The sequence below is a fragment of the Monodelphis domestica genome, chromosome 7, assembly GCF_027887165.1.
Source record: "Monodelphis domestica isolate mMonDom1 chromosome 7, mMonDom1.pri, whole genome shotgun sequence".
Classification (NCBI taxonomy): Eukaryota; Metazoa; Chordata; class Mammalia; order Didelphimorphia; family Didelphidae; genus Monodelphis; species Monodelphis domestica.
The window spans coordinates 23,317,226-23,344,553 of NC_077233.1; the positions used below are offsets into that span (position 1 = coordinate 23,317,226).

A 27,328-nucleotide genomic window follows, 5' to 3' on the forward strand; every position below is an offset into this window, starting at 1 on the left:
ATGTCCTAGCTTGGTCAGCTAGAATGTAGGGCAAGAGGAAGATGCATGTGGTTTATGTGAATTGGTATCTTTCAGATGTTCTCCAGCTTGGTCCAGCACCCAAGCAGCCAGGAAGGTCTCCCTTCCATGAGCTCTGCGTACAAACTGCCAGGATATGTGTTTTTCAGAAATGTTGCCATGTGTTAGGAAGTCATCGTTAAGAGCCCTGTTCATAAAAACAAGTGGTTTCTGTGGACATCACAGTTTTTCCCCTCTGTACAAATTCGGAAGAACAGAGTATGTAATAAATACAAGGGGACACGGAGCCTGAATGTGTGGAGGCTCGCATCGATGATGTGATGGCAGCATAGACAAACAAACATGAATGTGAAAAATCCACATGAGTCTGTGCTAAAACCAGCAGTCTCTCTCTCTCTCTCTCTCTCTCTCTCTCTCTCTCTCTCTCTCTCTCTCTCTCTTCTCTCTCTCTCTCTCTCTCTCTCTCTCTCTCTCTCTCTCTCTTTCTCTCCCTCTGCTCTCTCTCTCTCTCTCTCTCTCTCTCTCTCTCTCTCTCTCTCTCTCTCTCTCTCTCTCTCTGTCTCTCTGTCTCTCTGTCTCTCTTTCTCTCTCTTCCTCTGTCTCACTTTATCTCTCTCACTCTCACTTTATCTCTCTCCCTCTCCCCCTCCCTCTTTCTCTCTCTGCATCTCCCTCTCCCTTTCTCTCTCTCTCTTGCTTTATCTCTCTCCCTCTCACTTTCTCTCTCTTGCTTTATCTCTTTCTCTCATTCGCTCTCACTCTCTCTCACGCTCTCTCTCTCTCTCTTCTCTCTCTCTCTCTCTTCTCTCTCTCTCTCTCTCTCTCTCTCTCTCTCTCTCTCTCTCTCTCTCTCTCCCCTTTTTTTGTTGTTCATGGAAGGACTGACCACATGTGTGCCTCTCTGGGAAGCTGCACCCACTCCCTTCCTGTATTCATTCCCACAGTGGCGACAATGAGAGAACGGCGCCGATCTCATGTACACATCTCCCTCCTTCCATCTGCTCTGGCAGCAACAGTTTCCAAGTAGCTCATGGCTACATTTGTTTTAAACACCCATCCCAAGGGAAGAAGAAAAAAAAAACAGGAGGGAGAAATAGACTGTAAGAAAGCTTTCACCAAATGCAGCCCTTGGAGTAACCCTGGAGGCATGAAAGGGATGTCACAAATGGGATGGGCTTTGGGGGGTTTTGAAGATGGGGAGCTTTGCCAATCTTCTGTAGTTTTTGGATTTCCCTAGAGTTCTAGGTCTGAAGCAGGCTTAGCCCAGGGTTCAAATCCCACCTTGGCTTCTTTGTCATCTGGGTGACCTTTAAGGTAAAATGAATCTCTCTGAATCTCTTTCCCCATATATAAAATGGGAGGAATGGATTTTATGTTTAGTCAAATCAACAGTCAATAAGTATTGATTCATAATGACAATAGCCAGGCTTAGATAAGTCACTCTGTCAGGTTTGCAAAGCATTTTACATATATATATATATATATATGCATGATATATTATATATAAATTATTAAATTATATGTATAATTTAATAATATAATTTTTATATATTATACAAATATTATATATGTATGTATATATAATTCAAGCCTCACATTAATCCTGAGAGGAGGTAGATACTCTTATCACTTCCATTTTACAGATTATGAAATTGAGGCTAAGAAAGATTAAATATCTTGCCCAGGTCACAGTTAATGACTTAGTTAATGGCTAAGAAAGAACTCTTATTGCTCAGTCATTTCAGTTTGACAGTTTATAGCTCCATTTAAGGTTTTCTTGGCAAAGAGACTAGAGCAGTGCCATTTCCTTCTCTGGATCATTTTCCAGCTGAGGAAACTGAGGCAAATGGGACTTAGCAGAACTCAGTAACTCCAAATCCACCATTCTGTGCTCTTCAGCTGCCTATTAGGTGCCCACTAATATGTCAAGAACTATTCCAGGAATTGGAGACACAGGAAGAAAGAATAAAACAACTCCTACTCACAATAGCTTGCATTCTAATGGAGGATACTACAAATACATGTAAACTATGTGCTAAATAATTTTATTATTATTATTATTATTATTATTTTTAAACCCTTCCCTTCCATCTTAGAATTAATACTGTATATCAGTTCCAGGGCAGAAGAGCGGAAAGGGCTAGGAAGATGTGGTTAAGTGACTTGCCCAGGGTCACTAAACTAGGAAGTGTCTGAGGCTATATTTGAACCCAGTACCTCCCATCTCCAACCTCAGGTCTCTATCCAGTAAGCCACCCATTTCCCACAATTATACTATATGTCAAGTCGTTAAATGCAGCATCATTTGATAGGGAGGGCGTTTGCTTTTGGAGTGAAGGGGATGCTTGAACTGCATCCTACAAGAAGAGATGGACACGATTCCCTAATCTTTCATGGGGTTGCAGGAGAATGGGGAGGGGAAAAGTGGTGGACTTGGACCCAAGTGGCAGGAGAGATTCTCCCCCCTTCATGCTGCATGGCCAGCATTCTTAAGGACCCAGAACGTGTTGGGCACTGATGGGTGCTGAGAATGGTTCCTGCTCTCGAGGACTCACTTCTTATCAGAGAAGAGAAGGAAGGTTCATGTGGAGTCACATCCCTATAGATGGGGGTCCTTGTCTGTGCATGAGAGGATTTGGGGGCTTGGTGCAGTGGAAAGAGGAGAACAGCATAGCCTTTCTTCATGGAACTTCAGCAGGGCCTGCCCTGAGCTTCGAGGTCTATCATGGTACCACGATGTTCAATTGTCTTGTTCAGAGGCACTGCCTGGGGAGGGGGTGCTCTGTGGAGGGGCCCCTGCTGTTCTCTGAGGTGCTCTCCAGGTTTTTCTCTGCCCTTGAAGGCCCAGCACAGGGGATGAAACGTGGGGAGCGAGACCCTGGTCATCTGGCAGCTAAGGCTGACGTTCCTTTGCAACTTTTGCCTCTATAATGATTTCCCAAATGGCTAGTTGGGGCCCTTTCAGAATTCACTGGGGCGCTGTCCGTTGTTATGGCAACAGCCCCACTGCTGTCAGACTGGCCCTGAGATGCCCGGCAGAGCCTCTGTACAGGCAAAGTCCAGCTCACTAAGGCAAAGAGAAGCTGAGGACAAGCCGAATAATACTTTCAAGACTCAATTATGTGGGATGGGTGGAAACAGGATGGGATGAAGGACTCCAGCGCTTACTGCTTCCTAAGAGATGCTCCTTTGGTCCAATGGCACTTTCTTTCTTTCTAGCTCTCCTTGCCTCTCCACATGACCCCTCTTATTTATTATAGGGAATCTGGGGGGCTGGCCTGATTTCATTACGGTAACTCCCTTTCCCAGTGCAGGTCAGCATCTTCCCACAACTTCTGCTCTTAGGATCTGGGGCTCTTCAAGGGTGACTGACCCGCCCGCCATCAAATGGGAGAGACTTGCCCAGGGTCATAAAACTAGTGAGCATCAGGCAAATTTGAACTCATGTCTTTCTGTTTCCAAGTTCATTGGAAAGAGAGAACTTCCAGAGTCAGTTTCTCTAATGAGCCCTACAATTTATTGACTTCTCCCACCCCCACACCAGGATCATGGGGTCATGAACTTATAGCCAAAGGGGCCATATAGGTCATAAACACAATCCCTTCTTCCCTTCACTTTACACATAAGGAAACTGAGGTCCAGAGACATATTGACTTGCCCAAATTCACATAGGAGTGGCTGCGGCTAGAATATAAACCCAGGACTTTATATATATGTAAAATATATTTATATTTCATATACATATATATATAACATATTCGGTATCTTTACATTTTATATGTAACATATGCATCTATAGTTATGTGTCATATATCATGTTTATAGTTTATGTATGTAATATATTATATATCTTTATATATAACATATCTATATTTTACATGTTATATATATTACATATCTTTATATTTTATATATAAAACACATATCTTTATATTTTATGTATAATGTGACACATCTTTATATGATATATGACATCTTTAGATTATATATAACATATTACATATCTTTATATTTAATATATAACACATACATCTTTATATTTTAATATAACATATTATATCTTTTATTTACATGTTATATATTTTATTTATATATAACACATTACATGTTCATATATTTTATCTATAACATATAACACATATCTATGTTTTCTATATAACATATGTATTTCTATTTTATATATAACATATATATCTTTTTGTTTACGTATGTTATATATCTTTAGATTTATATATCATACATATCTTTATATATAACATATATCTTTAGATTTATATATAACATATGACATATCTTTATATTTTATATAACATATATCATATATCTTTTTATTTACATGTAAATATCACATATTACCTATCTTTACATATATCTATATTTTATATATAACATTGTACATCTTTTTATTTACATGTTATATCTTTATATATCATGCATATCTTTATATATAACATATGTATCTTTAGATTTATATATAACATATGACATATCTTTATATTTTATATATAACATATATCATATATCTTTATTTACATGTAAATATGGCACATTACCTATCTTTACATATATCTATTTTATATATAACATATATTGTATATCTTTTTACTTACATGTAAATATCACATAGTACATATCTTTACATATATCTATATTTTATATATAACATTGTACATATTTTATTTACATGTTATATCTTTATATATCATGCATATCTTTATATATAACATATGTATCTTTAGATTTATATCTAACATATGACATATCTTTATATTTTATATATAACATATATCATATACCTTTATTTACATGTAAAAATGACATATTACCTATCTTTACATATATTTATTTTATATACAACATATATTGTATATATTTTTACTTACATGTAAATATCACATAGTACATATCTTTACATATATTTATATGTTATATATAACGTTGCACATCTTTTTATTTACATTATATCTTTATATTTATATATCATATATATCTTTATATATAACATATATATCTTTAGATTTATATCTAACATATGACATATCTTTATATTTTATATATAACATATATCATATACCTTTATTTACATGTAAAAATGACATATTACCTATCTTTACATATATTTATTTTATATATAACATATATTGTATATCTTTTTACTTACATGTAAATATCACATAGTACATATCTTTACATATATTTATATTTTATATATAATGTTGCACATCTTTTTATTTACGTTATATCTTTATATTTATATATCATACATATCTTTATATATAACATATATATCTTTAGATTTATAGATAACTGTAATATTATAGCGATTTTCCTTTCCACATAACATATTACATATCTTTATATTTTATAAATAACACAAATTTATATTTTACGTAAAACACATATGTGTTATATCTAGCATATATATCTTTTCTCTACATGTTATATATATTCCTATTTAACATACATATCTTTATATTTTATATATAACAAATATCTTTGGTTTTATATATATTGCATATCATATTATATATCTTTATATATATATATATATATTTAACTGCAGACCCATTGCTCTTTTCACCAAGCATGGGGCGCAATGAGACCTTAAATGACTTGCCGCGAAGTCACACAGAGTGTGTATATATATATAAATTCAGGTTGTCCTGACCCAGACCACCAGCCCTCTGTGCCTCTCTTAAGAGCTCTGGCCGACGGGAAAGCAAAGCCCACTTAAAAAAACAGACGTCCAAGAGTACCTTCCCCAAGAGATGAGTTATTGACTTTGTGACATTTGCTTCTGGGAAAGTGTTGTCAGTTTGGGGTTGGAGTTTTAAGCGTCTGTGTTTGGGCATGAAGGAAAACAGAGCCTCACCGGCTTCTCTCCAAAATTCCTCAAACAGTGAAGCTGGCAGTGTTCGCAGTCGGGGTGAGGCTTGGAAAGGAATCTGAGTATTCTAGAGAGCTGGGTGTCTCGGGCTTTGTGGCGATTTGTCAATATACACCAACACATGCGAGGTTCCTTCCTCCCAGTGAACTGAGCCTGCAGGCTGAGCACATACATAGAAATCCAGCGAAGGAGGCTTCCCCATGCAGTTCCCAGAGAAGTTCTGCAGAGGGAGGCAGAGGAATAGCTGAATTCCCTCTCTGTGTTTTCCTGCGGTTCAGGACTTTGTTTTCCATAGTTTTTTGCACGCCTGCCAAGCACCTTTTCCTAATGTGGAGTCAAAAAATTACAAGGATAAATGGCTTGAAATTCTTTGAGGGTCATGGGAAAATTTAGGGAGGGGCCGGGAAAATGGCAGGGAAAGAGGGAGATGGTCCAGGGAGTAAAAGCCAGCTAGTGAATTGCAGAATCGCAGAATTTCAGGGTTAGAAGGGAGCTTAGCAACCATCCCTTCAGGGGAATACCAGAAATCAGTCCCCAAAGCAACATAGCCAAGTAAACACCTAATAAATGCCCAGCAACTAGGAGCTATCTCTGTCTTATCTATCCATCCATCCAGTCTGCCAGACGTCCAAGAGTATCTTTCTATCATCTCTCTGTCCTCCATCATCTATTTATCTTTCAAGCCATTTCTCAATCAAACCATTCATCTTCTGTCTAGCAACAGATAGCCATCCACCTATTATCCATCTCTCAGTTTACATCTCTCTATACATACATACCATCGATCTACTTCTCAATCCATCTTTCTCCATCTATCCATCCATCTGTCCATGTCTGTAGATCTAGCCAGTACATTAAGGTTTCCATCCCTTCTTGGAGTTTTTTGTGACCAGTTTATTCTTTTTTACAGGGCTCTACTGGTACTCAGCATGAACTTCTCTTTTAATTTAGTATTAGTTCTTTATTGTGTTAAGAACTTTCTTCTGTTTACTCATGGCTTCAGCCTCAATTTCTGCTTAGGCATTCTACCAGGGCCAGGCTTTGTCCCCTTCTGTACTTTAACAGGAGTAGGTAAGCCCTGAGCTATTCCCTGAGCATTTCTTTTTTTTAAACACTAACCTTCTGCCTTAGCAACAACTCTAAAACATAATGACAAGATCAAGCAAAAGAGGTTAAATGACTTGCCAGGATCACTCAACTAACAAGTATCTGAGATCAAATTTGAACCCAGGTCCTTCTGATTTGAGGTCTGGTGCTCTATCTACTGAACCACCTCACTGCCCCTTTCTCTCCTACTCTTGGAATGTCTCCTACCCTGCCACAGGTCTAGATAGGGTGGCTGGGGTTCTCGTTCCCCCTCCCAGCTTTCTTACAAATCCTAGCCTGGAATAGGGAGCAGGACCCAGAACTGGGACAAGCCCTGCCATCTGCCTCAGTCTCTGGTTTCTTCATCTGTCTCCTAGAGGCATGACTCCATTGGCCCTTGACAAGTTTCAGGCTCCTTGCCCAGTTACCAACTGCAGATGCCTGATTTTGTCCCTTATCCTTCGCTGTGTCCTCAACCATCCCCTAATCAAAGCTTATGTTGGCTTCAAGTCCCCTGGCCATGCCTGAAACCAGAATGTAGACTTCTGTCTAGTATGGTCTTGGATAAACTGAACAAACTTTCTCTGTGTGGTGTGTGTGTGTGTGTGTGTGTGTGTGTGTGTGTGTGTGTCTGTCCCTGTCTGTCTCTCGTTCTCTGTCTGTCTGTCTGTGTGTCTGTCTCTGACTGTCTTTCTTTCTCTTCTCTCTATCTTTGTATGTGTGTGTCTCTCTCTGTCTCTCTCTTTCTCTGTCTGTCTCTGTCTCTCTGTCTCTCTCTGTCTCTCTCTGTCTCTCCCTCTCTCCCTCTCTCTCTCCCTCTCTCTCTCTGTCTCTCTCTGTCTCACTCTGTCTCTCTGTCTCTCTCTGTCGCTCTGTGTGTGTGTCTCTCTCTCTGTCTCTCTCTGTCCTCTCTTGTCTCTCTGTCTCTCTCCTCTCTCTCTCTCTCTCTCTCTCTCTCTCTCTCTCTCTGTCTCTCTCTCTGTCTCTCTCTCTGTCTCTCTCCCTGTCTCTCTCCCTCTGTCTCTCTCTCTCTCTGTGTCTCTCTGTGTGTCTCTCTCTGTCTCTCTCTGTCTCTTTATCTCTGTCTCTCTTTGTCTCTCTGTCTCTCTCTCTGTCTCTCTCCCTCTGTCTCTCTCTCTCTCTCTCTGTCTCTCTCTGTCTCTCTATCTCTCTCTGTCTCTCTCTGTCTCTGTGTGTGTGTGTCTCTCTCTGTCTGTCTGTCTCTCTCTCTCTCTCACACACACACACACACACACACACACACACTCACAACTCACTCACCCACCAACCATCTAACCATCTATTCTGTAGCCTAAATATCCCCTTCACCTAATTCTCATATGGTCCTTCACCATCTTGCTCTCCCACCTCCGGATATTCTCTAGTTAATTAAGTCCTTCCTAAAATGTGTGTTTAATAATACATGGTTAATGAACTATTCAGGGGGTGGGGGTTTTAATGTAATGCAGAAAGATTTACGAAAGCTTACTGAAAAGGGAGGGAGGCACTGGCACAGGGTCTAGACAGCTGGCCTTGAAGATGAGAAGATTTGGGCTTCAGGCTGCCTCTGACACATATTCACTGTGTAACCATGTCCTTCCAGATCCCCAGACAGTGCTGTAAGATTCAAATTTCCCACCCAAGTGCCAGCTGGTTTCAATGGAGGGAATTTTACAGAAAGGAGACATTCCTGAAGACCCAGGTTCCCATCACACTTCTGACCCTTATGAGCTATGTGACCATAGCCTAGTCACATCCTGCCTGGGACTCAGTTTCTTCATGTGTAAAATAGTGGGGTTCGATTGGATAACCCAGAGTCCCCTTAGAACTCTAACTCAATAATCCTATGACAATCCCTTAATCAGAAAAAGGAATTCATAATTTGATACCAAAATAAGAAAAAGTGAATCTATGGAGCTTTGCAGAGAATAAGTTTGTTACACAGGAGCCAGACAAGGTTTGAGTGGTGTTGATGGAGCCATTGTCTAGTTTAAAAAAAAAAAAGTTTGGCTTTGTTTTGGTAAGGAGAGAAGCTGAGGGAAGGAACTTGGTCCCAGGTGACTCCATTCTTTTAATGTGAAGGTCAAACAAAGAGTCAGAATTAGTGACTATTCATTTGAATTTTCTTTACAGTCTTAGTCATCCTCTACTGCCCCTATCAGGATCTGAAGCCAAAAGCTTGGCAGGGACTTTTGTACTGTTTAAAATCATAAATTTCCAGAGACTAGATCAATAATAATGACAATAATGGTAATATAGCACTTGTTTTGTGCCAGCCACTATATAATTACAATTATAATACAATACATAATAATTACAATTATCATCTCATTTGATCCTTATAACAGCCTTAGGAAGTAGATGCTATTATTATCTCAGCTTTACAGATGAAGAAACTGAGGAAGATAGAGGTTAAGTGACTTACCCAGGGTCACATAGTTAGGCATCATATTTGAACTCTTGTCTCCCCAATTCCAATTGATACAATCTGATGGTGGCTACACTAGCTGTGTGGCATCTCCAACGGTACCCACATTCAAGAAAATTCATGGAATTGCTAAGCAGTAAACCTGGGTTCAAAGCTTGCCTTGAATACCTACTTGCTTTGAAATTCTGAGCAAGTTGTTTGATGTTCCAGTGTCCTCTTAAGTCCAGAAGTTAAAACATGCGAGCCACTGGAGTCACTGGTTCAGATTAAATTGTGGTGGATTGAAAAGAACATTGAATTTTAAGTCTGAAGATTTGGGGCTAGTCTTAGCTGCGGGTCCTATCGACCTTGGCCAAGTTATTTCAACCTCTCTGAGCCTCTTTTGCCTCATCTGTAAAATTGAGTTACTAATAGTTATCCTCCTCCCAGATTGGTTGTGAAAACCTATAGGTAAACACTGATTAAGTACCTACTATGTGCATGGCACTATGCTAAACTCTGGGAATATAAGAAGAGTCAAAAGACCATCCCTGCACTCAAGGGGCTCACAATCTATCAGAGATCATCATAACATAATAAATTCAGAGCTGCCAGAATCCTTAGAAGTAACTGAGTCACACCCATCCATTTTATAGATGAAGAGACTGAGGCAAAAATTGTCCAAAGGCACACAGGTAGCAAATCAAAGAGCAGGGACTAAAACCCTTATCCTCTTACTTTGAATCCATTTCTCTCTCAACATCCTCATACTGCCCTTACAATGTGATGCACTTTGCATAAATGTAAGCTGCTACCATCTCCACCATCATCATTCATTCTTTTAATAAAAGTTTGACACTTAATTGATATATGACCCTGGGCAAGTCATTTATCCTCTGTCTCATTCTTCTCATTTTTTAAAATGGGGGTTCTAGTACCTACCTCACAGGGTTGTTGTGAAGATCAAATGAGATAATTATGTAAGGTGTTCAAAAAACCTTAAAGTGTTCTCTCTCTCTCTCTCTCTCTCTCTCTCTCTCTCTCTCTCTCTCTCTCTCTCTCTCTCTCTCTCTCTCTCTCTCTCTCTCTCTCCCTCCCTCTCTCTCTCTCTCTCTCTCTCTCTCTCTCTCTCTCTCTCTCTCTCTCTCTCTCTCTCTCTCTCTCTCTCTCTCTCTCTCTCTCTCTCTCTCTCTCTCCCTGACTCTCTCTCTGACTCTCTCTCTGACTCTCTCTCTGACTCTCTTCCCCTCTTTCTTCTTCTCCCCTCTCCCTCTCTCTCTTCTTTCTCTCCCCCTCTTTCTCCTCTCCCTCTCTTCTCTCTCTGACTCTCCCCCCACTCTCTTCTTCTTCTCCCTCTTCCTCTCTCTCTTCCCCCTCTCCCTCTTCCTCTCTCTCTTTCCCCCCCTCCCTCTCTCTCCCTTTCTCTTCTCTCTCTCTCTCTCTCTCTCTCTCTCTCTCTCTCTCTCTCTCTCTCTCTCTATCTATCTATCTATCTCTCATATGTGTATAGACATACACAAATTCTATTGTTTTCATTATTCTTGATAATCCAGTTTTACTCCATTTTCAATCTATATTTGTTAAATGCAAGGATGGGTATGCTCATTAGAAGAAAAGTCCTAGGAGCAGCCTGGTGGCTCAGTGGACACTTCCTAGCTGTGTGACCCTGGGCTAGTCACTTAATCCTCATTGCCTATCCCTTATCATTCCTCTGCCTTAGAACCAATAGGTAGTATTGATTCTAAGATGTAAGGTAAGGGTTTAAAAAAAAAAAGAAGAAAGGTCTTTTTGCCATTGGGATGAATAGATTCCATCATAGACTAGAGTTAAAGCAGAGTGCCTTCCAAGCATAGATTCTCCCTTCATGTACCCCAGATTAGCATAGAATAAAATCTATTGCTTCCATTTAATGCCCTTGTATAGTCAGAGGAGGAATGATGGGGCATGGGGGATGTCTGTGGCATAAAGGGAGGGAATCAGCTAAAGTAGAACTTGGGGCAGCCAATTGAAAATCTTGTTTTCTGTCCCTTTTCTCTTTTGTTTTTGTTTGTTTAGAGGGTGTAACAAAATAAAGTCCAAGGGCTCTCCCAGACGTTTCCGTGAAGTGCCTTCTTCTGGGGAGAGAGGAGAGAAGGGGAGCAGGTGAGGGAAGTGAAGCTCAGTGGGGAGTTTCGATTGCTGGGATGGGCTTTGGGAATTCCTTTTGTTTGTTTGTTGCAATGTGATGTGGCTGAACCCCTGAACAGCTCCATGCTTAGCATCCTCTGTTCTGAGCCAGAACTTCAGTCCCAGCAGCTTTGGAACAACTGAGATCTGTCTGACATTTCTCCCTCTAAACTGCTTACTTCAATGAATGCATTTCTTCTGCCCCTTTTTTGTTGGGGGAGGGAGCAAGAGGGGAGGCATGGATTGGTGGGGAGGGGTGTTTGCATCCTGTTTCTTGCCAGGTTTCAGGTATTTGCATGTCTTAGAAGTTTCCTTTTATCAAAATGATGCATGCATAAAGCTTGACTCTAGGAGAAATTCTCAAATGAATCTCTCTGAATGAAGTCAGCTAATAATTGGAGGGGAAAAGAGAATGCAATGGGGTCAGCAGGGGGGAAGGACGACCCAATGATGATACATCATCTATATTCCAAAGAGAGGACTAAAGTTTGGGGATTAGCAGATGTACTAGCTGAAGTGGCCCTAACCAATCAACAAACATTTGTTAGAAGTCGAGCACTGGGGCACAAGGGGAGAGAAAAATTAAACAGCCCCTGCCTCCAAGGAGCTTACATTTGTCTTAACACCATCCTGAAAGTTTACTAGAAAAAAACTCTCATTCTAGACCGTGATGATCTGAATGGCGCAATTAAGGTATTTCAAAGGAAAGGTTTAGTACAGAAAACCTTAGAGAAATTCTGTTTCTTATTAATAATCTGATTAGCCCATAAGGTTATGCTATGACAGGGTGAGGGTTAAACTTGAAGAATTCCTGTTAGCATTTGACATAGGTCACAGCAGAATGTATCCGTACATCGAGGCAAAAATACAATGATTTCTTTACCTATTTGCTAAAAACAAGCCTATTTCTCTGGCATGCCCTAGTGGTTAGAAAGTATTCTGTGGAAGTTAAGGACTGCTGCATAAGTAAAGGACTTACTTTCTTTTAAATGCTACAGGTAATGTTAGGTTCCTCCTAAGGCAATTAAAGGGTACCAAATGGAATTATCTCACCCCAAAACTCCATCTTTTATTTTTTTTCCGAAGGATTCACTCACCAATCCATTTCAGAATTCCACGAGTAAATCTGAAATGCGATTCCCTGAATAACATAATCTCCAGACTAGAAAGGATGTCTTTGTCCATCTAGTCTAACCTCTTCCCAAACATCCCCCATGAATGTTTCCATTCAGCTTTTGCTTGAATACCGCTAGGAAGGGAGAAGCTCCCCGCTTCCCAAGGCAATCCTATTCTGCTTTTGGATGGCTCTACATGTCAGGAACTCTTGCCTTTGTCTCCTTACAACTTCTATCCATTGTTCCACACCTGGCCCTTGAGGACCAAAGAGAACAGATCTAATCCCTCTTCCATAGCCCATGTATCCAAGGGACTGAACATGACAGCAAGTCTTTCTGCAGAGCTGAAATGCCTAATTCTTCAAGAGGCTCTTATAAAAAGAAGAATGCATCGCAGACTCAAACTTCTTAGAAAGCCAAACAAAATGTCCACAGTTGGGAATGCTAAAGGTCATTCCATGATGTGGTTTTGCAATTCTTTGGTTATGGACTAGATTCTTAGTAGTAGATGACCTGTAAAGTCTCAGTCCTATGGTCTTGGGTTAGAATTCAGAGCCAAAGGGAATCTTCTGAGTCATCTCATCTATCTCTCTCATCTTGCATTTGAGTAACTAATTGTCACAATGATAGTCATTCAGTTACTAAGTAGTGGAGTTAGGATTTGAACCCAGATCTCCTGACCAGACCAAATAGTCTTTCCAATATGTCTTTGGATCTTCCTCTTCTTTTTATCATTTGTTGCTCAGTTCCATTTAGGTACATGCTAAATGACTGTGTTAAGTGTTAGGGATACTAAAACAAGGCAAAAAGGCTTAGCTGCTAGGGGATATGATATGTCCACAGATAAGTCGACATGAAGTCATTTCTATAAGTGACTGGGCACTAATTTCCAGGAGAATTAGGATCAGCTTTCCATGAAAGAGAGGCACAGCCTGTACGGAGACACAGAAGAGGATGTGGGATGCTGGGGCTTAGGGCACAAAAGGAATTTCAGCCTAGGTCTTCCTGACTCCAACCTAGCCCTGTAACCCCTAGGGAGAGCTTCCTCCTTTGAAGTAAATCAGTATTTAAGCCATGGACCACTTGGGACAATCCTTATGGGTCTCAGAGATGATACAAGTCAACTTCTGAATGATGTCTCTGAATAAACCATGTTTATCTTCCTTGTCCTTCCACCCAGTTTGTAGTAAATAAGTTGTAAAGACCCTTAGCTTGTTGTCTTCATTCAGTGGAGTTTTTACATAGCTAATTCTAAAACAGCTGGCAAAACCCAGCGGAGATTCCCCAAAGCAAAATCTTTTATCCTCTCAATGCATTCAGTCCAGATGCTCACCATATTTGCAGCTAAACACAAATAAAGGAACAGCTCCTCCATCTCAGTGCCTCTGATGCTGTAACCTCTTCTACTCCCCAACAGCTGCAAGTGCAGGGAACACCCGTCCCTTGTTGCCAGGCATAATATAAAACTCCCAGCGGTTGAACAACCGTGGCCTTGTCAAGAAGGTGCTTTATGAAGTGGCCTTTGGGCTGTTATCTCCCGGAAAGTGTGGCTGTGGCTTTGATCTTTCCAGGTTGTCTGCTGGAATTTCCTAGCCAGCTTAATGTGTAGCAGAAGGGTATCCCCTTCCTTTGGGAGCTCTTAGGGAAGCAGTGTCGTTCGTTCATTGGTATTTGGGGGGGAGGAACAATTATGGCAGGTCATTAGTGTCTCCCAGGACAGCTCTTGCCATCCAACTCTGACCTCCTTCTCCCAACAGTAATAGGCAACGGATGGAGTATCCCACCCAACTGAAACATAGAGATATCTGAGTTTGTATTTTTCCCAGGTTCAAGTGCACAACTCTCTTCTCCCTCACCTCATTTGTCTCAAACCCGAGTTTCTTCCTTACAAGCCAGAGAAGGGTCATAGGAGAAGGAGCACAGCTCTTGACTCAAGTATGGGTCTGTGTGTTATTTTTACGTAAGTAGAAAAAGGGCTACACGCACATGGTGGTTTTGTAAAAACAACTTCTTGAAGATGCACTCCCCAATTTAGTAAGCCCGTCGTGAATCTTCTTACTTCGGGAATCACTGCCTCTCTTGATCTGTCTTCTATCAAAACCTCCATTTAGAGGCGAAGGTGTTTTAAGAGTTTTAAAGACTCAACCCCGTGGTTCGTTTTTAATCTGAAACACATGACTGAAGGAAAAATCTGCCAGTTCCTTCATTGGTATTGAACAAAGCAGTTATTCATGAGATCATAGATCTGACTCTAGGAGAGACTTTAGAGGCAATCTGGTTGGACACCATTTTACACCGAGGAAATTAAGGCACTGAGAGTTAAAAAACTTGGCCAGAGTCAACAAGTAGTAAGTAACCGAGGTGATATCCCATCACTCCAGCTATGCAGCCCATCGCCTTTCTTTTCTAACTATACGTTTCCTCTAGGTTATGCCTTAATTCCCTCCACAATGGTCTAGTATCCAGCGTCACTGACACGGGCCTCCATGCTTATGTTGTTCCTCACACAAGCTGCCTCTGAGCTCAGGACATTTTCCCCTGACTTTTCCCCCATGCCTGGAATTCCCTTCTGCTTCATTTCTACCCTTTTGCATTTCCTGGCTTTCTTCAAGTCTCAAATTAAAACCCTACCTTCTATAAGAGGTCCCTTAATGCTAGTGCCTTCCCTCTGTCACACACACACACACACACACACACACACACACACACAATTATTTGTACATAGTTTACTTGGTGTCTCATTAAACGTAAGAGAACAAAGACTATTCTTTGCCTGTCTCTGCCTCACAATGGCCAGCACATAAATATTTTGATTCCTTGTTAATGAATCATGGTTATCTTTGGTGAGATGCTTCATCCCATTTGTGCTCATGATTTTGTCTCCTCGGTGCCCTTCAGGTTTTCCACAAGTTTGATGGTTTTGGAGATGATCATGTTCCCAGAGTCAAAGCCATGTGGTATCATCAGAAAAATATCAGTGGTTTTTTTTTTTTCGAGAGAAGTTTTTCTTTCAGAAATCAGATGGTGATGTTTGAAAGGAATGTGGTGACTTTTCCCAAAGGCAGTCCAGCCTGCCCCGCTTCCCCTTATTCATAAGATAAGAGCTTTAGCACTCAAAGGCTCCCTAGAAGCTATTGAATTCAACCCTCTCATTTTACAGATAATGAAACTGAGGCCAGGAGAGGTTCCCAGCTAGGGAAGAGAGGTTTCCAACTAGGAAGTATCCGAATTGCATGGTCCCAAGTCTTCCTGACTCCACTATGTCCCAATTCAACTCTGGGCAAAGCCTTTTGTCCATCCACACTATCTAAGCTATTGAAATGGGCAGAGTTAACTCAGTGGACTATAGGACCACAGACATTCATTATCTACTTGGTTTTCCCAGTGTAGGTTATTAAGTTGAATCCTTGAATGCTTTATGCATCTCATTAAGGAGGCTTTGTTTGAGGTCATTAAATACACTTTCATGATCCTAGGTTCTGCCAACAAAAGTGTCAGGAGGACCTTATTACCCTACATACACCAGTATTTATATTGCAGAATAAGTATGCCAGATGTAGCGGAATAAACGAATAGAATGAAGAATTAAATAAATGAAGGATTGTTTAATTATTCAGTTCAAACATCATTCGGTGTTTCCTATGAACCAGACATTACTATGATCTACGGATACAAAAATAAGCAAGCAGATCAATATTGCCCTCAAGGATCTTACTTCCTGAATGGAAAGAGCTAGCAATGAAAATGAGCCATGGTTTAGAAATAGCTGGGAAGTGACATGGAGGCTTAGTTCCAAATAAAATAAAGAGAAAGCTTTAAATATTATAAATTAAATAAATAGACAGACAGACAGACAGATAGATAGATAGATAGATAGATAGATAGATAGATAGATAGATAGATAGATAGATGGGTAGATAGATAGATAGCAGGATGGACAGATGGACGGACAGTTGAACAGACAGACAGATAGATAGATAGATAGATAGATAGATAGATAGATAGATAGATAGATAGATAGATAGATAAATGGGTAGATAGATAGATAGATGGATCAATTGATGGATAAGCAGATAGATAGATAGATAGATAGATAGATAGATAGATAGATAGATAGATAGATAGATAGGTAGATAGATAGATGCATGGATAGATGCATGAACAAATATTAAATAAAATAAAGAGCAGCAGATGTGTATTCTGTGACTGGCTAAAAGGGGAATGAGGATGATAACTTGAATGTAGCCAGCACGGTCTGGAAATATCAAACAATGTACAGTGAGGGTTTTGCACAAGGAAAGATCCTTTCTGACAGGATGGTGGAGTGGGGAAGAATGTTACTGAATGAAGGTGGAAATCAGAGAGGAGGTGGCATCTAAGCTGTTATCCTCATCCATCATTAAATAAGCATTTATTAAACACTTACTTAAAGCATCGATGTTCCAAAAAGATAGCAAAAATACACACACCAACAGCTTCAGTCATTTTGTAATTTAGCCCATCGCCTCAGTCCCTCACTTGTTAACTCAGCCTGTGTTTCTAAATCATAGTGACATTTTCATCTTTCCATTTGTAAATGACTCCCGTTAATACACAGCTTCCTTCAGCCAATCCACTCAGGAGAATAAATATTAATGAAATCCCTGTGTGCGAGAGCACGTGTAAAAACGGGTTTGTTAGAGGCAGCGCTGTGGTAAACTTCAACGAGGGCACTATATAAATCAGTTAAGATGGTTTAATTAATATTCATTGGCATCCCCTCTCCAACTGCCCATTCCTGGACTGCAATTATAATTTTGAGACACACTTTGTTAGCAGAGCAGTCATTGGCCCAACGTGACGGCAGAACAATGGAGCTTAATTTGAAGTCGAAGGCTCACTCGTGGCTTCTCATTTCCATCCATCAACACGGAGTTCCTGAATTGGCCCAAGAAGAGAGAGGGGCTGCCTCATCTGGAGAGCGAGCCTTGCATTGTCACGGTAGCTGAGCACAGACCGTGTGTGTGTGTTTTCCAACAGACAAGGGAGTCAATTAAACACAGGAGATTGTCATATGTGTTGGTGGTGAGGGAAGGGAGTGGAAGTGACAGTTTATTGATACAAGTTGACGTTGACTATATCATGAACAAAAGCTGTTCCCAGCGCATGTACTTAGCGTTCATAAGTTACACTCTCGCGGCTTTAAAAAAAGAAAGAAAGGAAAAGAAAGGCTAGAATCTCCTCGTGGGAACAGAGTTCACCTAGTCCTGGATCCCCTCTTTTCACCAGGAAGGAAACTGAAAATCTTGGGAAGGCAGATGATTTGGCTCATCCAGGCTGTCTCTCATTACCGAAAAGATTTCTCTGTTTTCTGCTATTTTTAAAGCACCTCCTCTCCATTGTGGGCTGTGCTCTGCTTTGGGGATACTAATCAATTGATCAGTGAGCATTTAATTGGCTGCTGGGTGCCAGGCACTCTAGCTATGTGGAGCAGTGGAAAGTACCCCCAGCCTTGAGTCAGGAACATTCATCTTCCCGAGTTCGATCCAGTCTCTGGCATTTACTGGCTTTATGTTCCTGGGCAAGTCACTGAACTCTGTTGGCCTTGGTTTCCCCATCTGTAAAATGAACCAGAGAAGGAAATGGCAAACCCCTCCAGGATCTCCACCAAGAAAACCCCAAATGGAATCACAGAGAGTCGGACACAACTGAAAAACAACTGAACAGCAACTGCTTTTTGCCAGTCACTGTGCTGGGTATTAGAAATATAAAATTCATCCACAAGAATTTATTAAATGCTTACTGCATGCCCATGAATGAGGATATTGAGATGTGAAAAATGAAACAGTCCCCTTTCTTTCAGTAGATTATATTTTGTCAGGGGACAGGATGGAGGAAACATGCACATAGAAAAAGAGGCAAACTAGACACGGGATACTTGGAAAGTCAATCACAAATAGTGGGATCAGGATGCGTCTCATGGAAGAGACAGCATTTATAATAATGCAAGAGAATAATTGCTAATATTTAAATTAACACTCAACCCTTTTGCACGGGTGCTTTTGTTTTCCCCATTTTACAGATGAGAAAATAGAAGCCCAGAAATGTTAGGTGACTTGCCAAAGGCTACACAGGGAGTGAGTGACAGAAGAGTTATTTGAACCCACTGCAGAGCCTGTTTTCTTTCCCTTCTAAGTCTTCCCAATGGAATAGACACAGTGGCCACTGGAAGCAAGGAGGAAAATTCTCAAAGATCTGTCCTTGAATGCCAGAATTCAGCTTCTAGAAATTGGAGTCAAGTGGGGTTTTCAGAAGTTCCGGATAACCTGGAAGTCTTAAAGGGTCTGCTTCCTAAATTCCAGCTCAGCTCAGCTCTTGACTTTCTCTGCCTCGCTTGTTGCTTCCATACTCTGAAGAAGACGGGGTTGGTGATTTCTGCACATTCTCTGACACGTTTTGGGGTGGCTAGCTAGACTTTCTGCCCTCTGCTGTCCCCTCTTTGCTGGGCTTGGGAGGAAAGGATCTTGCCTGGACTTGTTTCCCACAGTGCCTGCAGACTTTCAAAAGTCATCTTCCTCCAGGAACGTCTTGGAGTTGATTGAATGCTGGAAGGCAAAGCATCCTTGTGCCTTTCCTAAGGGGCCACTGGAGAGTTTGGTTTTATCTTATTCCATTTTGTTCTGGGCTCTATGAAACAATTGCATATCACTAAGTCAGAGTGTGCCGTTATGTGGGGTGAGGATGAAGGGATGGCCAACAAGGTAGATTTCTACTGGCCCAGCCATGGGTCAAAGAAAGGATATTTAGCTGTCAAATATAATCAGGACATAATATATATTATACATATGTATATGTGTGTGTAAGGACATAGAAATCTTTTTTTTTTTAACCCTTACTTTCCATCTTAGAATCAGTCCTGTGGATTGAATCCAAGGCAGAAGAGCAGTAAGGACTGGGCAATGGGGGTTAAGTGACTTGACCAAGGTCACACAGCTAGAAAATGTCTGAGGCCAAATTTGAACCCAGGACTTCGGGTCTCTAGACCTGGCTCTCAATCCACTGAGTAACCCAGCTGCCCCTGATATCTTTTTTTTTAAATAAGATTTATTTTGAAACCTTTTAATTTTGTATCACCTACATTTCCCAGTGAATCTCAGGTCCAATATACTTCCAGAGAGCCATCCCTTACAAAAGGAGTTCTTAACCTAGAATCTAAGAATTTAGAAATATATGTGTATGTATATGTACATATATATATATATATTAACTGTATTCCAATATAATGTGTTTTCTTTGTAAGCACCTATATTTTATTTTATGCATTTATCAACCTTATTGTAAGAAGAGGAGAAAGGGGCAGCTAAGTAACTCAGCTGATTGAGAGCTGCATCTAATGACAGGCACTCTTCAGTTCATTTCTGGCCTCATATACTTTCTAGCTGCATGACCCTGGGCAAGTCATTTAACCCCATTTGCCTAGCCCTTACTGCTCTTCTGCCTAGGCACCAAATACTTGGTATTGATTCTAAAACAAAAGATAAGATTTGTGTGTTTGTTTCTTTGTTTGCTTTAGGGGAGGGAGGAGAAGGAACTGCTTGTGGCTCAGTAGATAGAAAGCCAAGCCTGAAGATGGGAGGTCCTTGGTTTAAATCTTAGACACTTCCTAGCTGTGTGACCCTGGGCAAGTCACTTAATCCCCATTTCCTAACCCTTATCACTCTTCTGCCTTGGAACCAATACACAGTATAGATTCTAAGACAGAAAATAAGGATTTAAAAAATAAAGAGGAGAGAGTGAAGGGGAAGTAATAAAGGTGAGGCACAGTCCAAATGGATTCTAAAAATTGCTTTAACTTTTTCCCCTGAGAAAATAGGTAAAGAAGGAATGAAAAGTATACTATGGCCTCACAGGTCTTTCCCAGATCTGGCTCTATGATCTCATGAAGTATTAAAGGCGTGTTAGTGATTGAACTCTGATTTATCCAATTAAAAATGAACTTTCAATGTTAGAGACTCATGTCAGCTTCTTTTCACTTGTATAAGCAAATTCATTCAAAAGAAAATCCTTCCAGGACTGATGGTTTTCTGTGTGTAGATTTGCCCTTTGCTGCCAAAGATCAGTTCCACCATACCTAGGTAAAGCATCTTCTTGAGTTCTGGCCAAAAGAGCCAATTTCCCAGGGGCCAAACATCTGGTGGCTAGCTTCTCTGAACTCGGCTAATCTGGTACTCCTAGAGTAACCCATCACCAGGCACATGTTGAAAGCTTTCTAGCTCAATGGGACTGGCCAGATTCTAGATTCCATCAGCAGAGCCTCTGAAATCCCAGGGCATATCACCTCCATGGTGGGGCATCTCAAGAAGGATTTCATTCGAATTTAAGAAAATATCATGCTAGAAAATGTCCAAGTTTCCTAGTTAGATCCCATGCATTATTCAGAGAATCATGGATCTGGATCTGGAAAAGACCTTACATGGCGTCAAGTCTTTTTAAACCTATTATTTTTAGATAAGGTCACTGAGGCTCAGAGAGCTGGTCTTCCAGCTCGTATCTGAGGTGGGATCTGGATCAAGATATTCCCAACTCCAAATCTGGAAGTATAGATACTGTGCAACCCAGTTCTTGAATCTCTTTCATCCAAGAAAAAGTTTTCAGGGTGAGTTAGATAAGAGCAGCAGAATTCTGTTCCTAGTTACTTGTCTGAAACTAGGGTAGCTCCAGCTTTCTCTATATCTCGAATCTCCTAAATCAGAAATCATTCAGCCAATCAACAAATGGTTATTAAGCACCTGCTCTGTGCCAGGTCCTGGAGATTCAACGGCAAAAGTTCTAACAGTCCCTTTCCTGAAGGAGCAAACAATTTAGCTGAAAAAGACAACATGTACACTTACTGCCACATACAAAAGAGATGAAATGGTTTGGAAAAGGACAGATGGAGCTGGCAGGAAGGAGAGGAAGAGAGGGGGTAGGCAAAGTGCTTACATATCTTGTACTTGAGCTGAACCTTCAGAGAAACCAGGAATTCTAAGAAATGGAGGTAAAGAGGGAATACATTGTAGGCTATGGGGATGTCTAGTACAAAGATGTGGAGGTGAGAGATGAATTCATAGCGAAGAGATAAGTTCATATGGAGCATGGTTTTTCTCTTTCTGACCACCATAATTAAGCAGTTTGATGAAGTTGAGATTTATACTCCAGTTGTTGCTGGGTTGAAATAATGGCTTGTACTTTTATGGTAGTTTGAAGTTTACAAAGCATTTTCTTTATACAACCTTGTGATACCCATTTCTCAGATGATGAAATAGCTGCAGCGAGAGAAAGCAACTTTGGCTCTAGTCACAAGGCTAAGCTCTGAGGCAGGATTTCTTCCCAGGTTCCCCCAACTCCCAAGTGCAATGCACTATTGATAAAAATCAGTCAACAAACATTTCTTAAGCATTTCCAATGTTTCAGGGACTCTGCTAAGTGCTCAAGCCACATATAAAAGCAAAACAAAAGACGGTACTTGCCCTCAAAGAGATTACATTCTAATAGCAGAGACAATGTCAGGATCTGGTACAAATAAGAAAATACAGAGGAAATAGAAACTAATCTCAGAGGGGAAGGCACTGGGAGGGAAGAACTCTTAGGCAAAAAGCTTGAGTGGAAGTATGTTGCGGCTGGTCCATTGAGTGCTTGGGGCATCTAAGTGATACATTGGACTTGGAATTGGACTTGAACTCATCTTCATGAGTTCAAATCTGGCATCAGACACTAACTGTGGGACCCTGAGCAAGTCTCTTAACCCTGTTCACCTCAGTTTCCTCATCTGTACAATGAACTGGAGAAAATAAGGACAAACCATCCTGGGCTCTGCCAAGAAATCCCAAATGGGTTCATGAAAAGTCAGACATGGCTGAAATGATTGAACATCGGCAACACAGTTACTAAACCTTGAAGGAAAGATTTGAACCCAAGTCCATTAATGCCAGAGCCCATTGCCCTCCTCCTGCTTCCTTCTGCCTCCTGCTGTAATCCATTTGTTTTTCTATAGAGCCGTATGAAAATCTCATGGAAAAAATTGTAACAATTTTGCATGTATCTCAGCACTCAAGGAAGAAGCTTTAAGGATTTGGGACTGCTGTAAAGGATATTTGGTGATTCATTACACTTTCCAGGGTGAAAATCATGTAACGATCACCCCTCGCCCTCCACAGTTTTGTAGCCAGTCAACCTCTCAAATCATTGTTTCAGGAGGAGGTTAGGGTTATATCCAGTTCTGATCTACATAGCACACACTGTCCTCTGGGCTCCCGTCCATATGTGGCAGTTCTGTGTCTGCTATCTGATGATCACATGGTTATTTTGCCCCTTGGAAAAGCCATGACAAAAACCTAACACATGGTTTAGAAGGGTATGAGGTTCCCCCCCGCCCCCCGAAAATGGTTTTCTTTCAAAGATGACAGAGCCATCAGTTTATACAGTTGTGAACTGTCAGTCTTCCTGGCACAGAAATTTGGAATATGGAGTCTGACCTTTCCCAGATGTGGACATAACTGAAGCAGCCTCTAAGTGAGAAATAGATGCAAGACTTCCATCTTTAGTCCAGGATTTGTATTTAGAAATCTTGGAGGTGGAACCATGAAGTTATGGAATTCATTTTGGGGACCCTGTGAGGACAGCTTGAGACAGCTGGGAGCCAAAACATGCTACGAGTCCTCTGAAGCAGGGTGTCCTTAGCACTGATGGTTCATGAGCCATGAATTTCAGAGCTTATTTATTTATTAAAACCCTTACCTTCTGTCTTAGTATCAATTCTAGACTTTCCCAGCGTCACACTGGGAGGAAGTATCTGAAGCCAAATTTGAACCCAGGTCCTCTCAACTGCAGTACTGGCTCTCTTTCCACTGAGCCACCTAGTGGTCCCTAGAGTTTCTTTAACAGATAAATTCTGTCTTGAATCTTTTTTTAAGCCTCCAAAAAATCTTGAAACTGAAAGAGGAGGGGGGAAATGATCTTTGATTTTAAAGAGAATTCAATTAAAGTTAGAAAGAGGCTGTATTCTCAGAATGACCCCAGGTAATTCAGTCTTAATCAGGCATCAATCTACCAGCACTTATTAAATGCCTACTATGTGTCAAGGACCAGAGATAGAAAGATAATAAGTAAAGCAGTCCCTATTTGCAAGGAGTATACAGTTTCCCAGAAGGAAAACCTTATAATAATTGCAAAGTAGTTAAACAAAAGCTAGTCTGGCCTTTACAGCAGCCATTCTGTCCAGGCGCTGTCCTTGGTGCTGGGAATCCAGGTAGAAATGAACCTGTCATTCTTCTTGAGTTGCTTGGGGTCTATTGTCAGGAAAATATAGAATCGAGAAACAAAGGAAGCTTGCTCCTCTTCCCATGGGATCTCAGATGAATTTACTCAGTAGGAAGTTGGATAAACATCAGAACCCATTTGGTGAGTTTCGTAGTCAGATGTATTTCTGCTTCTAGGCTTATTCAATTTTCTGGCCAGAGTGTACAATATCCAAAATAATAAATCAGCAAGCATTTTGAAGTGCCTACTGTGGGCACATGTTAGAGACTGTGCTGAACTTTAAGGATTGGGTTTTTGGCTCTGTGATTTCCTGGATTTAGGGAGCTCCCAGGGAAAAAACTCTCTCTCTCTCTCTCTATCAGTACAACTAAGCACTCCCTCTCTAACTCAGAGTCTGAAAGAGTTGCTTGTAGGGCACTAAGAGTATAAATGAAGCCCCAGTTCACACAGCCAGTATATCTCAGAGGTAAAACTTGAACTCAGATCTTCCTGACTCTAAGACTCATGCTGAATATACAAAGATGGAAATTAAATAAACCCTGCCCTCCAGAAGCTTAAATTCTCTCTTACAAAAAAAGAGGAAATTTTTCATTTTTTAAAAAATGACAGATGGTCCATGTAGAAACTGATTTTTCTTCCCTTCCTAGTTCTGGAAGAATAGTCTTGTGCTTCTTTGTCAGGCAGGTGTCTGGCATGTTTGGCATGCCAAATCACCCTAATGGGCTCCCTGGCAGACTAGTTCTTTCCCCACAGTGCTTAACTGTGAGATTAGTTAAGGACACTCTCTGAAAATAGTCTCTGCTTTTAAAGGAAGAACAGGGGAAAAAACCCCAACCTCCCACTGTGAAAGACAGTCTTTTCTGATTGCATGCTGTTCTGCTAGTCCTATAGAAAGCTGAGATCACATAACCTGCATGACTTCCAGGGCTCCCAGTGCCCACAGAGACCTGTGTGAAGCTAGAGAAGCTTTGATTTTTTTGCATTTTCCAGCTTCTGACTTCAGAGCATCAGGATATGTGTGAAGTGCCAAATAGGGAAATTCGGGTTACTTTTGATTCTAATCCTCTCAAGAAACCCCCCCAAAAAAGGAAAAGGAAAAAAAAGAAGCAGGAAAGTTTGCTCATCATGGCTCTTGGGGCTAATAAAAGCAAAGCTTTTGAGACTAAATCTATTCCGAATGAGCAGGATGCTCGTGACCCAAAGGGCCATCTGGGCACTGCCGCCACATGCATTACTGGGGGGACCTCAGAAGGACGTTCTTCCTGGAAGGCTCTGGCTATTGTTCTGAAGCCCCTGACAACTGCTCAGGGACCCTTCCCCATCCACAATAGCCACTCCCAGGAAGGGAGGCTCATTAAATATTCACTTGGTACTCCCAGCAGCTCATTAAGGCAGCAATGGGCAGTGACGCGGCTGTTGGAAAGCCCAGTCTCAGCCAGCATCGGCGAGCACAGGCTTCTTGGAGTTCTCAGAGCTTTGCGGTTCAGTGCCTGTCCTAGGATGACCAGTGCTTGCTCTCTGCTATGCCTTACATACAGGTAAAAAAAAAACAAAACAAAAAACTAAGCCAGCAGACAGGCCACTGGCACTCAAGCAGATTTAAGCTCTTAATCCAGATAGATCCAATCTGGCTACCTTTTTTTGTTGCTGGTGGTTGCTAGTTAGCTTCTCACTTGGTCATTTTTTCTTTCACCTTTCAGTTTTTAGAATCCTTTCTATAGCTTTGGGGACCCATATCAATTGAGACGAAAGGATGAGTGAGAACTACCATTCTATTTAAAGATGGTTTGGGGAGCTTTGGGGGTATGACTTCTGTATAGAATCTCAAAGTTAAACCCACAGGAGTATCTTCTTTCCATTTCTCCATTTGTGCAGTAAGACTTTTATCCATGGCATATTTGTGTTTGTGTGTGTGTGTGAGGGAGAGAGAGGGAAACAGACAGACAGACAGACAGAGCTCTTCTCTAAAACTGACTACTTAAATTTTCCCCTTTAACAAACAAGTTGGACAATCTATAACTAAAAATGTATGTGTTCTCTGGATAGGTAAGATTTTTTTCTGAAAGACTGAAGGGTAGGCATTATTAAAAGCCACTGGGTTTTCTCCACCCCAACCCCCAACTAGATTGGTTATCAAATGATAGATGACATGTAAAAGTAGAGAAAAAAAATCTTTCCTGGGAGATCATGAAAACAGAAAAAGCGATCTCAACTTCCTTCCTCTCCCATTGGATTTCATAGTTTGTGTGCTTTTCTTTTACCTTCACAGAAAGTGTTTCCAAACGGCTCATTTTTATGTGGAAGATAGCAGCTCCCCTCGGGTGGTCCCTAATGAGAGCATTCCTATCATCCCTATTCCAGGTAAGTCAGGCCTCTCTCTTCTTTTAGTGCTTTTTTTCAGTGTCAATGCAATTCTTCTACCATGTCTTCCTGCCTTGACAAAATATTGTCTTTTATGTAACCTTTATGAAATTGTCTTGCTTGTGCTGTTCTTAATTCAGGACTGTTTAATGAAATCCCATCATAATGGCAGTGATCTCAGCTCCACTCTTCTCCACCAGCTAAGCTCAGTTATGTACCTTCTACATATTTGGGCCCCCTGAAATGGAACAGAAAGCAGAGCCAGTTATCAGCTCTGGATTCAGGAATGAAGGAAGAAATGATAGAAAGACAAGAGTACCTAATATATTCGGAATCTAACTCATCAGCCCATACCATGGCTGGATTTATTAATGATTCTTTCTGGCATAGGATTCTCTCCTAGGATTTTGTCCTGCTAGGAAGTACAGTGGAAAGAGTACTGAATTTGGAGTCACAAGACTTGAATTCATATCCTAGCTTTCCTTAAACAAATTCTCTGTATCTCAGTTTCCTCAAATGTAAAATGAGATTATTGGACTAGATGGACTTGATAGACCTTCCAGGTCTAAAACTATGATACTAAAATTCATTAATCTGAAAGTAAAAATTAATTGATCTCAAAGGATTAGCATTGGTTCTTGAAACTTCCTATGAAGGATAAAATGTATTTGTCTGCTAACTTGGGCAAAATCAAATGAAGTGATGTATTTAAGGCTCTCTGCAAGACTTGAAGCACCTTATAAACATTAGTTATTAATATAATAGTGATAATACTAACAGTTCATCTTTAGAAAAGTAGTTTCCTTAGGCAAGTACTTATAGTTAGAAAAGTAGTTTCCTTGGGCAAGTATTTACGGTTAGAAAAATAGTTTCCTTGGACAAGTACTTATACTTAGAAAAGTAGTTTCACTGGCCAATACTTAAAGTTAGAAAAGGAGTTCCCTTGGGTAAGTCACTTAATCTTCCTCAGTTTTCTCACGAATAAAATGAAGAGATAGGAATACATGGCTT

The 27,328-nt window shown here is 40.7% G+C and overlaps 1 protein-coding gene across 2 annotated transcripts in view; it reads left to right on the forward strand.

Moving 5' to 3' along the window:
* The window catches only part of PTPRG (protein tyrosine phosphatase receptor type G), an 822,458-nt gene that overhangs the window by 720,376 nt on the left and 74,754 nt on the right, over nt 1–27,328 (forward strand). The window contains exons 14-15 of one of the 2 annotated variants that reach the window (XM_007499993.3): nt 11,454–11,540; nt 26,226–26,317. In XM_007499993.3, coding sequence (XP_007500055.1) covers nt 11,454–11,540; nt 26,226–26,317 — 179 coding nt within the window. The remainder of the gene's footprint in view (nt 1–11,453; nt 11,541–26,225; nt 26,318–27,328) is intronic. The other variant, XM_007499994.3, reaches the window with a different exon arrangement.